We start from the raw sequence: 12892 nt of genomic DNA, 5'->3' as shown, positions 1-12892 counted from the left end.
CATACCGGAAGTGCTGGCTGGTGTAGAGGACTATGCAAGTGGTTTAAAGGGAACGTTCAGCATGTTCTATCGCTATGAACCAACAGCAGCGATAGATTAATACCCATCTTTCACACAATGTTCTTGCTATGACCGTGGGGGCCAGCAGAACTGGGGATCTAAACTGTGGGGGAAGGGAAGGATTCTGCCGGGCCTACCTGCTAACACCATCATCCACTCCAGCAGGCGGAGGTGAAACATTGTTGCAAACACAGATGAAACATTAATCTACCAATGTTATTGGTTCACATTGATAACAAATGCTAGCAGGTTCCCTTTAAAGCCCCCCCCCCCCAAACCACGCACCTGTGACTGCAAAGTCGCTTAGACCACCATTCATTTAGGGGTACATGAGACCCCTTCTCTGCTGATTGGTGGGGGTCTCAGAAGTCTGACCCCCTGCAGTCAGATAGTTATCACCTAGCCTGTGGATAAGTTCATATTATCCCTTTACATCCAGCAGGGGTGCCGCAGACCCTCAGCCATGGACTCCAAGCCGACAGTACTAACTGCAACGACACACAGGAACGAGCACATCAGCTGTGAGCAGGACTGGGTCAGACTGAACTCTTTCATAACTCAGTCAGTAAGCCGCTTTTCCCCGGACATCGGATCTTCACCATCGCTGGTTTTTCTTTTCTACTAGTGCAAAAAAAATTGAAACAGCAAAAAAAGCCGCAAACTGCAACATGGGGAGCGGAAGGAGTGCGTGACGTGCAAAATAAATGTCTCCGTGCACCGGCGCTCCTCACAACGGCTCCTCGCACGCCGCTTCATTATTTCAGTTCTTCAGGATTTAGAAGACGTAGAATTATTTCTTCCAACTTCTCCACCTGCGAAAAAATAGGACAACCATAAAAAACACAATCTCTCTCAGCCCCCCCCATCCCCCATCCCCCGCTGACCGCTACATGGCTGCCGCACTGCGGGGGCATCTTTACACCCCTACATGGTGACTCTTATGCCACCATATCAGAATATAGTGCTGCTTACCAAAAACTAATCTAATCTGCTTACTCCCTAGTGGGAGCTGTAATCCTGAGTGTGTGCAGCAGGGGGCGCCACACAGGCAACGGAAAACAAACAGAGAAACACATTGTGAAACCGCAAGTTTATTGTTTTTCAGTAGCGGCAGGTAAAGGTATTTTCGGTTGCAGTTTCATTAAAGCGCATCCGCTGCCCGAGCCGAAAACGGAAAACACTTCAACACGTTTAACCCCTTAGTGACCGGCCTATATTTGTGCCCTAAGGGCCAAGCGATTTCCACCGTCGCACCGATGAGCCAGAACTCGCCGACAGCAGTTTTAAAGAAAAACAATAGAATCTGCATCGCCACGTTTAAAGGCCCTGAACAGGTTTACTTCTGTGGGGCTTGTTGTTTGCAGGAAGGGGTGTAGTTTTTATTGGTAGTTTACGGGTCATGTGACTTTTGGATTGCTTATTGCATTTTTTTCTTAGGCAGTCAAAACAAAAACAGCAATTCTGGCATTAGTTTTTTTTAAAAAAAGGATTTTTTTGTTACTCATTGTAAAATCCCCTTCTCAGATGTTCAGTGCGGGACGCAGCGAAGACCCTGGGTATAGCTCCTGCCACTAGGAGGCGACCCTCCTGCCAGCATACCCCTCCTGTAGGCACTCCGTTTGTACACCTGCAGCAGGACAGGAAAAAGCCCAAAGACTAAATTATACATAACTCAAAACAACATACAACTAAACCAAGAAGTGAAGGGGGAGCCCGGAACAGGGAACAGCCGGTCCCCCCAAACAATGGGTGGGTGCTGCGTCCCCCAATAAACACCAGAGTAACAAAAACTGCTTTCTCAGCTGTCATTGGGGGCGCAGCGAAGACCTTGGGACGTTCAAAAGCAGCAGTCCCTAGCGGTGGCTCTGAACTACTGGCAAAGCGGTCAGGGTACTGCCGCCTGCAGAGCCCTGCGACCCCCAGCAACATCAGAAGATGCAAAAGCATGGCTCCGGACAGAAGGCGGGCAGAACGATGCCCTTGTTGAGGTGGAAGTACAAGACCACCTTGGGCAGAAAGGATAGAACAGGCGGAGGACCGCATGGTCCTGATAAAGCACAGGAAAAGGATATCTGCATGATAACACGGCAAGATCCGAAATGAAGCGGATCGAAGTAACGGCTACCAGGAAGGTGACCTTCAAGGATAGCAGAAGGATGGAAATGTCATGCATTGTGTCACGGAGAGAGACATACCCATCAAACCCGGCTCTGTCCCGATTACTCACGGATCGACTAATTCAAGCGCCTCGCCGCTACCAATTCGCCATGCCCGAGCCTCGATCGATCACTTTAGCAGGACTGCAAGCTCAGTCAGTATAATACAGGCAGATTTTCTACCCAGCTTTCCTGGGCTTTGGCACACATGCAAAACGAAAGCTCAAAATCACCACCTGATGCGATCTAACGCACCCCGGCGCTCTACAGTACCGCGCACAATACACACACTGCCACTACCAGCTTGCTACAGGTAAACTGGAACCCAGACTTACGGTTCGTTTTAAAATGGACAAGACTGACTAATAAATTGGAGATTCATTCTAGAAAAAGACTAGAGGTGCAAATTCTGTATATTATACACACACACACACTATATATATATATATATATATATATATATATATATATATATATATATATATATATATATATATATATATATATATATATATATATATATATATATATACATATACACACACACACACACAGTGTCAGGAAAACCAGGGAAAGCAGGAGTGGGGGGTCCCTGCAACGTAGCCCACAACCCCTGTCCCTGCCTACTTGCCTCCACTCCTGGCTAACCCCAGGCGGGCAACTGGGTGACGGTCCCTACACTGGCTAGGGGAATGCAGGGGAAATCCACAATCCCTGGAAACAGAAAACAAACGGACAGACAAACAGGCAACCAGAGCGAAGCACAAAGGAAAAACCGCAACCCAGTCTAGGAGCAAGCCAAGGTCAAGCACAAAAAGTCAGTCCGGAGAAACGCAGTACAGAAGGAGGAGACGAAGTCAGGTCAGGGGAAAAGCCGAGGTCACAACACTAGTAAACAGGAATCCAAGGGAACGCTGGTGAGTGCAAGGAAGCCTATACAAACACTGGCAGAAACTGAGGGGTTTAAACACCTCTGCGCCGTGTAGGAGCCGGGCGGGCAGGGATGATGACCAGCGTAGGAGTCCACCTGCGTCGCGCAATCGCAGCCGGGGCGACAGCGTCTGCCGTGCGGCCACGGCGACCCCGATAGCAGCCAATCCTGACACAAAGGATATACAAAAAGGATGCTACACAGGGGTATAAGGATGTACAGGTATATACACAACAAGACCGTATTTGTAAAATAAACCGGAGAAAATAAAAGAAAGGTACCGGATTTGGGACACACGGCCCAGGGTTCCAATACGTGCAGAGCCACTGAAGCAAATAGGGCAGCCTTACGCTGAGAGCTCTGAAGTCTGACAACTCATCCTCTGCGAGCCCCCAGTTTTAAACGTTTCCTCAGAACACGCCTTCCCCCACCCTCTGTGAGGTCATACAGAGAAGGGAGGGTTGGATTTGTATGAGCTCTACATAATCATAATTCCCATTTTGGTCATATCTCTGCACGAGGTCCTCCGGGAAGATACGCCTGCCATATTTCTGGTCATGATTATATCTATTCATTGATATCAAGCGTGACACGTAAATTATAACCAGGTCTGAGGAGGTTCTGCGGCCCGTACTGAAACGTGTGACGATGCGTTTTATTCAGCTGGCCGCCCAATTCTGAAACTATATTTCATATCGGGCTGGGACCCTCACACAACTAAGAATTATTATTAAAAGATTTTCCCTAATCTGAATGTCCAGCTCTGGCGGGTCTACAAGCAGCCCTCTGCCAGGTGAGTGGTTTTTCTAAGACTTCATTAACAAGTCCATGGTCATACAAGTATCTTCATGCTAATGTACCCACACAAATATAGGTGGGAGAAGAAAGGGGGTTATTTACATCCCAGCAGGGCTCTTGTCCAGGGAGGTGAGACAATGGCCGGTTCTAAATGTAGATATCAACAGACGGGGGAAACTTAATTTTTTTTTTTTAATTATTTTTTTTATAACTGCATTCCAACTATTCAGGGCCGGCATGAGATTATACAAAGGATTAAAAAAATTGGATGCCGAATATAGGTCTAAAGGCCCATTTACACGGGCCAATGATCGCTCACACGACGGTTTGAGTGACAGCTTTGAACGATCATTTTGCATAAACTATTAAGTAGCTACTCAGCTACTTAATAGCAATTAAGTGTGCAAATGAAGCCTTAGCTGAAAGCAGTTAATAGTCTGAGGCTCTTATCTGTGCTCAGATCATTTGTTCTCCACGGGGAAACAATGCTATCAGCACTCCCCATGGAGAACTGCTGATAAGACTGAATGACGATTTTTAGGTTGGACTGAATTTAATGATCAACTAGCAGTGCCAGAAAGCGCACGATGACTGCTAAAACAATCGCCGATTAGTGATTTTTTTAGCGATCATGGGTTGGTGTAAATAGGCCTTAAGGCCTGACAGTCTCTATATCACACAATGGCGTGAAGGGAGACAATTGTAATGCCACTAACACCAGATTGAGATCCCAAGATGCTGTCGGAAGATAAGGAGGGATAGCATGAGCCCCTCTCTGAAGAAATGTACACACCACGAATCAAGAAGCCAGGGAGTGTTGGAAAAGAACAGATCGTGTCGAAACTTGACCCTTTAAGGCACTGAGGCTCAAGCCAATATCCACGCCTGCTTGAAGGAAGGAAAGGATTCTGGGAACAGAAAAATGCATGGGTTGGAGATGATGATGCTTGTTGTTATCTGAAAGAGAATTTCCAATTTCAAGACTGTGAATTCAACAGCCACAACCTCAAACAAAGTATGGAAATGTAGGTGAAGAGCTGGGCCGTGCCGCAGGACATCCTGTCTGGGTGTCAGGAGCCAGGGCATGTCGACCAGTAGGGACACAATATTGGCATGCCAAGGACGGCGTGGCTGGTCTGGCGCTATAAGGCTTATTGGGACACCCTCCATCCTAACTTTCTTGAGAAAGACTTTCTGTTTCCAGAGGATCGCTAGGGCATGAATGAAGACAAAGATACCTTGGTCGAGTAAATCTTGAGTGACTCAAAGGTCAGAGTCTGGCTGGATCGCATGGTGGGGAAGAGGCGAAAAAATACTCGGGAAGCAGAACGAAAATCTATAGCATTTCCCGAAGAGATAATCTCGCGCACCCAAGAATCTTGGGTGTGAGCAAACTAAATGTCCCTGAACAGCAGAAGATGGCCCCCACTCTGGAAGATCACTCTTCATGCTAAAGGCTCAGGCCTGGAGTGACGATAGGAACAAAAATTAGTCCTCTCCTTCTTGCCACTGCACTGACAAGTGGACCTGTATTCTCAAAGGTGAGAGCCTTTAGAAATAAATTTGTCTAGGCGGCAGCCAAAGAGGTGAGTTCCAGTAAAGAGAAGACCGGTTGGAGACTTTTTAGGAGGTGATGTCTGCGGACCAACAATGACACTATCAGGCTATCGACTAGAGAAGAGAGTTTTTAAAAACTTGCTCCTCATCCAGGTCAGAACCTAAAAGTTCACCTGCAGAGCGACTTTCTTCTCAGAAAGAGAGCTCCAAACCGGCCCGCGTAGGGACTGGGGATGATGCCGATGTGTGGGAGCTGGAAGAGGTCCTCGAGCGAGGAGATCTGGGTTGTTTCCAGAATCCACCACGTAGAATCATAGAATGGTAGAGTTGGAAGAGACCTCTGGGGTCATCGGGTCCTCCGGGTTCATCGGTCCTACCCCCTGCTCAGTGCAGGATTCATTAAATTATCCCAGACAGATGTCTGTCCGCCTCTGAACACTTCCATTGAAGGAGAACTCCCCACCTCTTGTGGCAACCTGTTCCACTCACTGATCCCCCTCACTGTCTAATATCTAATCTGTGTCTCCTCCCTTTCAGTTTCATCCCATTGCTTCTAGTCTTTCCTTGTGCAGATGAGAATAGGGCTGATCCCTCTGCACTGTGACCGCCCTTCAGATATCTGTAGACCGCTATTAAGTCTCCTCTCAGCCTTCTCTTCTGCTAAACATTCCCAGATCCTTTAACCGTTCCTCATAGGACATGATTTGCAGACCGCTCACCATCTTGGTAACTCTTCTCTGAACTTGCTCCAGTTTTTTTTAAAGTGGGGTGCCCAGAACTGGACTTAGTCAGACCTCATCTGGAATACTAAGGAAGAGTAGAGGGGATAATGACCTCACGTGATCTAGACTCTATGCTTCTAATACATTCCTGAACTGGCCCCAGTATTCCAGATGAGGTCTGACTAAGGAAGAGTAGAGGGGGATAATGACCTCACGTGATCTAGACTCTATGCTTCTCTTAATACATCCCAGAATTGTGTTTGCCTTTTTGGCTGCTGCATCACATTGTTGACTCATGTTCAGTCTATGATCTATTAGTATACCCAAGTCTTTTTCACATGTGCTGCTGCTTAGCCCAATTCCTCGCATTCTGTATGCGCTTTCTTCATTTTTCTTGCCCAGACGTGGAGGGTCGTGTGTTGCAAAATAATCATCGTCAAACAAGCTTGGTAGTGGTTAATGAATAAGGCAGTCCAGCCTGTCCATAATGGCAGTAGATGCTTTAGTAAGGTCCAATACCGTCCGAGAAAGGGAGCATGCCCATCCCGGTTCGCCATATGACGGGGTTGGAGAGGAAGAGTGTCTGCAGGCGATTTACTGTCCACCCAATTCAATGGAAGACAGTTGGGGTATAACGTCTCAGACTGTTCACTTGGGAATTAGGTACTACAGTGAGTGCACATAAAATGGGTGACTGCCTGCACCCTGTTTGGTGCCTTCAGCCCTGGAGTCAGACATGATGCTAAATGCTGCATAATAGTCAGCAGAGTGTTCTTATATAGGCCTACTGCTATGGTCACTGCACAAGAAACGATGGAAGACAAGCTGCTGGAAGCAGAGCTGGAATGCTGATGAGCCCCTTGCAGATGAACAAGGAGCTTGTTAGGTGCACTACTAGTCCCATCATGCCAAAGTGAGACTGTGGATGTAGAGAGGAAAAAACAACAAGACCTGAGGGTGGGGGCTGTGAAGAGAGGAGGGAGACGACCAAACAGAGGAGCAAGTTCTGATGTCAAGAGGGGGACTGGGTGAAGAGGATCCGAGGACAGGAAGCCCGGCCACAGTAGCCCTGATTGGTGGACAGGCAGGAAGCCGTCCCTTGTCCATGCTCGTCCTACTATAAAAGTACCTCATGCTAGGCTGAAGCCGGGGCCTAAAGCGCCACAAATTCCACCCGCGGATGACGCTCCGGGTATGCAGCAACCGCCATGCTGAAATGAAGGGGGACAACCATAAAACATCCGGCACACATGGCTCTGACAAGAAAAGCCTCCGTGTGCCACCTGCCTGTGGCGCAAGAGACCTCCAGTCCAGAATGGTCCAAGAGACCGGTCAGTGGTGCTACGAGTGGACCTCGGCTGCAGCGGTTTCCGCGAGACCCCCGATGCAGGAAATTATTGTGTTTCTGATCAGAGAAGGGGAGTCACGGGAGGAAGGAAGAGGGTGATGGGGTCAAGCTGCCACCGTAAGAGGGGGGTAGAACTGTCTAGTTTTAGAACTAGGGGCTAAGTTAGAGGAAGTGGATTTTAAGACGAACAGTGGTGGTGGTAGTTGTGGAGGAAAAAGGAAAAAAGAGAAATGTAGTAGGGATACTTACCTTGGCGGAAAAAATACTTACCTTTCCGCCCCACAGCGCCAGGTGTATGTGCCCCAGTACTCACCAGCCTTTGGAAAGGGAGTGCTTCGAAGTGGGGGCTACTATGGCTACGGGTCAGGGCCAGACTAACACTTACCATGGCTCCTTGTCTTCTGAGGTCTGGGCTGGCAATAGAGTGGTTAATGCCAGTCTGTTCGCCCTCTTCAGTGGGGTAGCAGGGAGAGCCGAATGCCAGCCCTGTATACCCAAAGTCAGGAAGAAATAACTGAAGACCGATGGAAGGAGAGGTCTGCCTCCTACAGACACTGACCTAAAACAGGAGGCGTATAGCTGGTAGGAGGAGCCAACATTTTTTTTCTCTGCTTCGTATCCGCCTCCCAGTGGCAGCAGCTATACACATGGGTTTATGATATATCCCCCAAAGAAATGGACAAGGAAAAAATGATCACAGATCCTCCCTGCTGCGGCGGGTCCGTCCTCCCCTTCATCTCTGCACACACCGACTGAAACAACAGCTGGAAATTCAATATCCCATACCCAATGCTGGGGCCCCCGGCTATCAAGGGCCAAGACTCTTATCTTTAAAATGGGCAGAAGTTTGTTAATAGCGCTGAAAGAGCTGAAGGACCGGAGTTACAGAAGTGTATATTGGAACGAGCGGTGCCCGGCCAAAATCACAATGTCCTGTTCTTGCATAACAGGAACTGGTCATAAACTGCAGGGGGTCCGGCACTCAGACAATAGTTTGCACATGGAGGGTCTTCTTCAGCTACAACAATTCTATTCCACTCGCCACATATTATGGTTGGTCTATGATTGTGCCGACCCAACTTGCACCCAGTGACTTACTCTCTTCAGGAGATCCCGGCAGCAGCAGCCGCTTCCATCTGTAAATCAAAGGCAAAAAAGTGAGAAAACAGGACAAAAACACAGCAAAAACATCCAGCAAAGGTGCAGCAGGACCGAGGCCCATATGGCGATACAGTGCAGAAGTGGCTGCTGCAGCTAGAGGAGGACAGAACATTGGTAGACTGGATGCCGACGTCTTGTCTTACCCGGACAGCCGTTGGTCATGGGGGTCCCACTTCTGGCCAGCCCATCGGTCAGCAGCGTCTCAGCCACACGTAACACGCCGCCCTCCTGCGGTTTGTTCACAGACACGTGATATCTCCCAGCGTGTAATGACTTGGCTGTGATGAGAACGTCAGCCCCCAGTAATACAGACGTCAGGGTGCAGGTAGCCTCCGGGGACCACCGCTCAGTAACCGGGAGCGCATCTAGGGGATGAGATGGGAATACATGGCATCAGTATGAACTGGGGCATTCAGTATATAACCGGGTGCACCCAACAAAATGGACCCCAGGCAATCCGGTAGTGAAATGTTAATGCAGATTTTACCTATCTTGCTTGCATTGCCTGTCATTTATTGAAAAGCTCATGATAACCCTTTCCAATCCACTGTCTGACGTCTGAAGACATTATGATTTAAGGCTGTACAGCTCCGATGTTGGAAGACGTCCGTCGGGGTTCTCTTACTGTATATTGCCAGCCTCTCTGCTGTCGGAGCCTATCCAACGTGTCACCTCATGCAGTACTGGCTTTAGGCAGCAGATAGCGCTGTTGTATAACGGCAGAAAAAGAGTAAGCCCCCTAGGAAAGCCAGGATACAAATTGGATTGGAAAGGGTTAAGGTATTCCCGACCCGTCAGGTGAGCGCAAAACTTGTATCACCGAGCAGCGGAAAAACATCCCCTGGGCAGATAGATGGATCCAGGTTTCTGTTGCTGATGGGAGGTCAGAATTTGGTGCAAGCAGCATGAATCGCTGACCCCTTCCTGTCAGCCGGTCAAAACATGTCGGCACCGCCATCTAATCTGCAGCGACTACAAGAAGCTTCCTGTCCGCAGGGGCCGATATTACTGCAGAACCATTTCCTCACAGAGTGGAAGGTACGCCACAACGAATCGCTGCGGATCGGAAGGTCAGAGAAGTCCAACACGACTGCGCAGAGTCCACAAAAACATAGAGCATGCTGCTTTTTTTTATTCCACCTGCGAAATATGCAATTGGCATCCGCAAGCCTGCATAAAAAAGCCAAAGTGCCTGCGCTCTGCCGCGGATCTCCTGCACGGATGGTGATCGCGGAATCCGCAATGTAAATCCGCCCGTGTGAGGCGGATTTGTACGGTAGACAGCGGCGTCTCACCTGCGAGAGAACATGATGTCAGCTGTACCGGAAGCTCCAGGAAACGTTCCTTCATGGGCAGCAGGCAGGCGAAGGGCAGGACCTCCGTGTTGCCGTAATCGGCATATGCAACCTTGGCAGAGGCTCCGTGAAGCTCAAGGACCACGGCTCGGTACCACTGGCCGTCCTCTGAAAGTACAGAAGATGAATATCACCATGGGCCTCCAGTAGGGCGGCAGCACAACATGTGTTAGGCTTCCACCTGCTCGTAGTAATCGGGGCGTGACGGGCGTCGGATGGGTGCTCCATTCCCCTTCATTGCACCAGATACAATGTCTATGTGTGAGGGGCTTCTTGCAGGGGCCGATGATCAGGTAGGAGATGTCCTCACTGATCGCTGGGCTGGGGGACGGTGTGGCAGATCATCCGGTAAATGCTCGTTCATCGGCAGATCGCTTAATCGTGCAGCACCAAATATCATTATGGACGGCACCCTATGTGAACGGGGGATTTGCGTTGGAAAATGGGGGCTAAATGATCGTTCGCGCACCGCAAAGTCTGAATCAAGCCAAGTAATCAAACCCCAGGAAGACGAGCGTTGATCTCACTGATCTGTGTTCATCAGGAAGAGATCTAGTCATGTAAAAGGATCCTCACTGCGATTAGGGGTCCTTTTACATATGAGTTTATGGTTGCAGGGATGAGGTCCTATCAATGAGATTGGTGCTCATCTAACCGGCCGATGCAGACTCCATGGGGGGACGGTTGTTCATCCCTCATATAGTTCATTATGGTCAGCAAAAAGGAAAAAAGTTTGGTACGGTGTTAGGGCCGTTTACACGGGACGATTTCGTTCAGAGTTGTTCAAAACCCGGTTGTATGATAGTCGTCCCGGGATTAGAACCGTTCAGTGTAAGGGGGAGAGGGGCCGGGGAGAGGGGCCGGGGAGAGGGGCCGGGGAGAGGGGCCGGGGAGAGGGGCCGGGGAGAGGGGCCGGGGAGAGGGGCCGGGGAGAGGGGCCGGGGAGAGGGGCCGGGGAGAGGGGCCGGGGAGAGGGGCCGGGGAGAGGGGCCGGGGAGAGGGGCCGGGGAGAGGGGCCGGGGAGAGGGGCCGGGGAGAGGGGCCGGGGAGAGGGGCCGGGGAGAGGGGCCGGGGAGAGGGGCCGGGGAGAGGGGCCGGGGAGAGGGGCCGGGGAGAGGGGCCGGGGAGAGGGGCCGGGGAGAGGGGCCGGGGAGAGGGGCCGGGGAGAGGGGCCGGGGAGAGGGGCCGGGGAGAGGGGCCGGGGAGAGGGGCCGGGGAGAGGGGCCGGGGAGAGGGGCCGGGGAGAGGGGCCGGGGAGAGGGGCCGGGGAGAGGGGCCGGGGAGAGGGGCCGGGGAGAGGGGCCATGTAAATGGGGCTTTAGTTAGTAGAGCAAAATGTGGTTGTTCCGAGCAAGAGATACCAAGTCATCTTGTAGATAGGAGACCTCTTAACGGCCAACAAACATACATGATGTTACAGCGAGCTTTCCAACCTACTGAGGGTTCTTCATGATTTGTTTTTTGTGCTCTGAGGGTCGGGTCTTCATCAAAGTCTTGGTGCGCAGTATGGAGAAAGTGTGGCAAAGAAGTGTATATGAATGGATGAGGTCAAAGAAGGACACGCGAGTGTCAGTCATGAAGAAGGAGCGGGACGCCCAGCCATGACTGATGACAACACCGAGGGTCACGAGGACCGAGTCCGTAGGATAGACGAGTGACCATGGATTATGTTGCAAATCAGCCTTGGCTCGGTCTAGCAATAATCCACGACAGACTTAGTACTGGAAAAGTTTGTGAGAGACTAAAACAACTCACAAAAGAACACAAACCAAAGCGTTTGGACATCCGCACACAAAGAGAGATACTCTAAGGGAAGGTGAAAGCTTCTTATGAAGCATCATTACTGGAGACTTGGATTCCTCACTACGAGCCGGGAGTAAAACACTAGAGAATGGAAACATCCCGAATCACCGACCAAGAAAAAGTCCAAAAGTCAACCATAAGCTACAAAATCGATGTTCACAGTCTTCTGGGGTGCTCAAGGACCGGTATTGGAACATTATCAGGAAAAAGGTTCAACAATCATCAGTGCTCGTTACACCGAGATGCTCACTGAAGAGCTGAAGCCTAAAATTGTGTGTTGTAGCATGACACCGTACGTCCGCACACCGCTGCCCATACTGTCCACACTCTCCAAAAACTTTGTTTTGAGGTGTTCTAGTATCTTCCTCTAGTCCTGAACTTGCCCCATTGGACTATCACCTGCTCAGTCCCCTGAAAGAAGCCCTTAAGGCTAACATCACACAGGCGAATGCTATATGGAGCCATGAATCCCGCCGCCATATCGCGCTCCCCACCATGTGAAATCCCTATGGATGCAAGGCTTTTCATATGAAACAGCCTTGCATCATTTCGGGGGTTGAAGGGATCCTCCGGCACAGCCGGCACAGCCGCGGCAGAGGATCGCAGAGTTTCTACCATTGCTTACAATAAGGCCGACTCTCCTGCTGTCGACTCAATTGAAAACAACGGGCTCTGCGATGCGGGAGCATGCAGGAAACCATCGCTCCTGTGTACGACCCCAATGGTTCACATTTGTGTGTCTTGCAATGCACAAATCCTGCGTGATTTTCTTGCCCTTGTGAAGCCGACCTAAGAGGTCCAACACTCACGACTGATGAAGAGGTGATGACAGCGGTGCATTCGTGGCTCGCGGCCCAGTGTAAAACATCTTTAATGGGGAAATATGAAAGCTTGTTGACAGGCGGGCAAAGTGTCCCGAAACACGGAGACCATGTAGAGAAGTAATGTGCTTGTCTCTGATGAAAGGTGATTAAAATAAATTCTACAGCGAGTGCGGATAA

The 12892-nt window shown here is 50.0% G+C and overlaps 1 protein-coding gene across 1 annotated transcript in view; it reads right to left on the bottom strand.

Annotated features, from left to right (window-relative positions):
* Positions 1–305: 305 nt before the first annotated feature.
* The window catches only part of TDRD1 (tudor domain containing 1), a 68817-nt gene continuing 56230 nt past the window's right edge, over positions 306–12892 (bottom strand). Inside the window, exons 15-18 of the mRNA XM_066601481.1 lie at positions 10029–10196; positions 8877–9098; positions 8671–8708; positions 306–872 (exon numbers count right to left, since the gene is read on the bottom strand). Coding sequence (XP_066457578.1) covers positions 816–872; positions 8671–8708; positions 8877–9098; positions 10029–10196 — 485 coding nt within the window. The 3' untranslated portion in view covers positions 306–815. The remainder of the gene's footprint in view (positions 873–8670; positions 8709–8876; positions 9099–10028; positions 10197–12892) is intronic.

This window comes from Eleutherodactylus coqui, chromosome 4 (assembly GCF_035609145.1).
Source record: "Eleutherodactylus coqui strain aEleCoq1 chromosome 4, aEleCoq1.hap1, whole genome shotgun sequence".
Lineage (NCBI taxonomy): Eukaryota > Metazoa > Chordata > Amphibia > Anura > Eleutherodactylidae > Eleutherodactylus > Eleutherodactylus coqui.
This window is presented reverse-complemented; position numbering and strand designations above follow the sequence as displayed.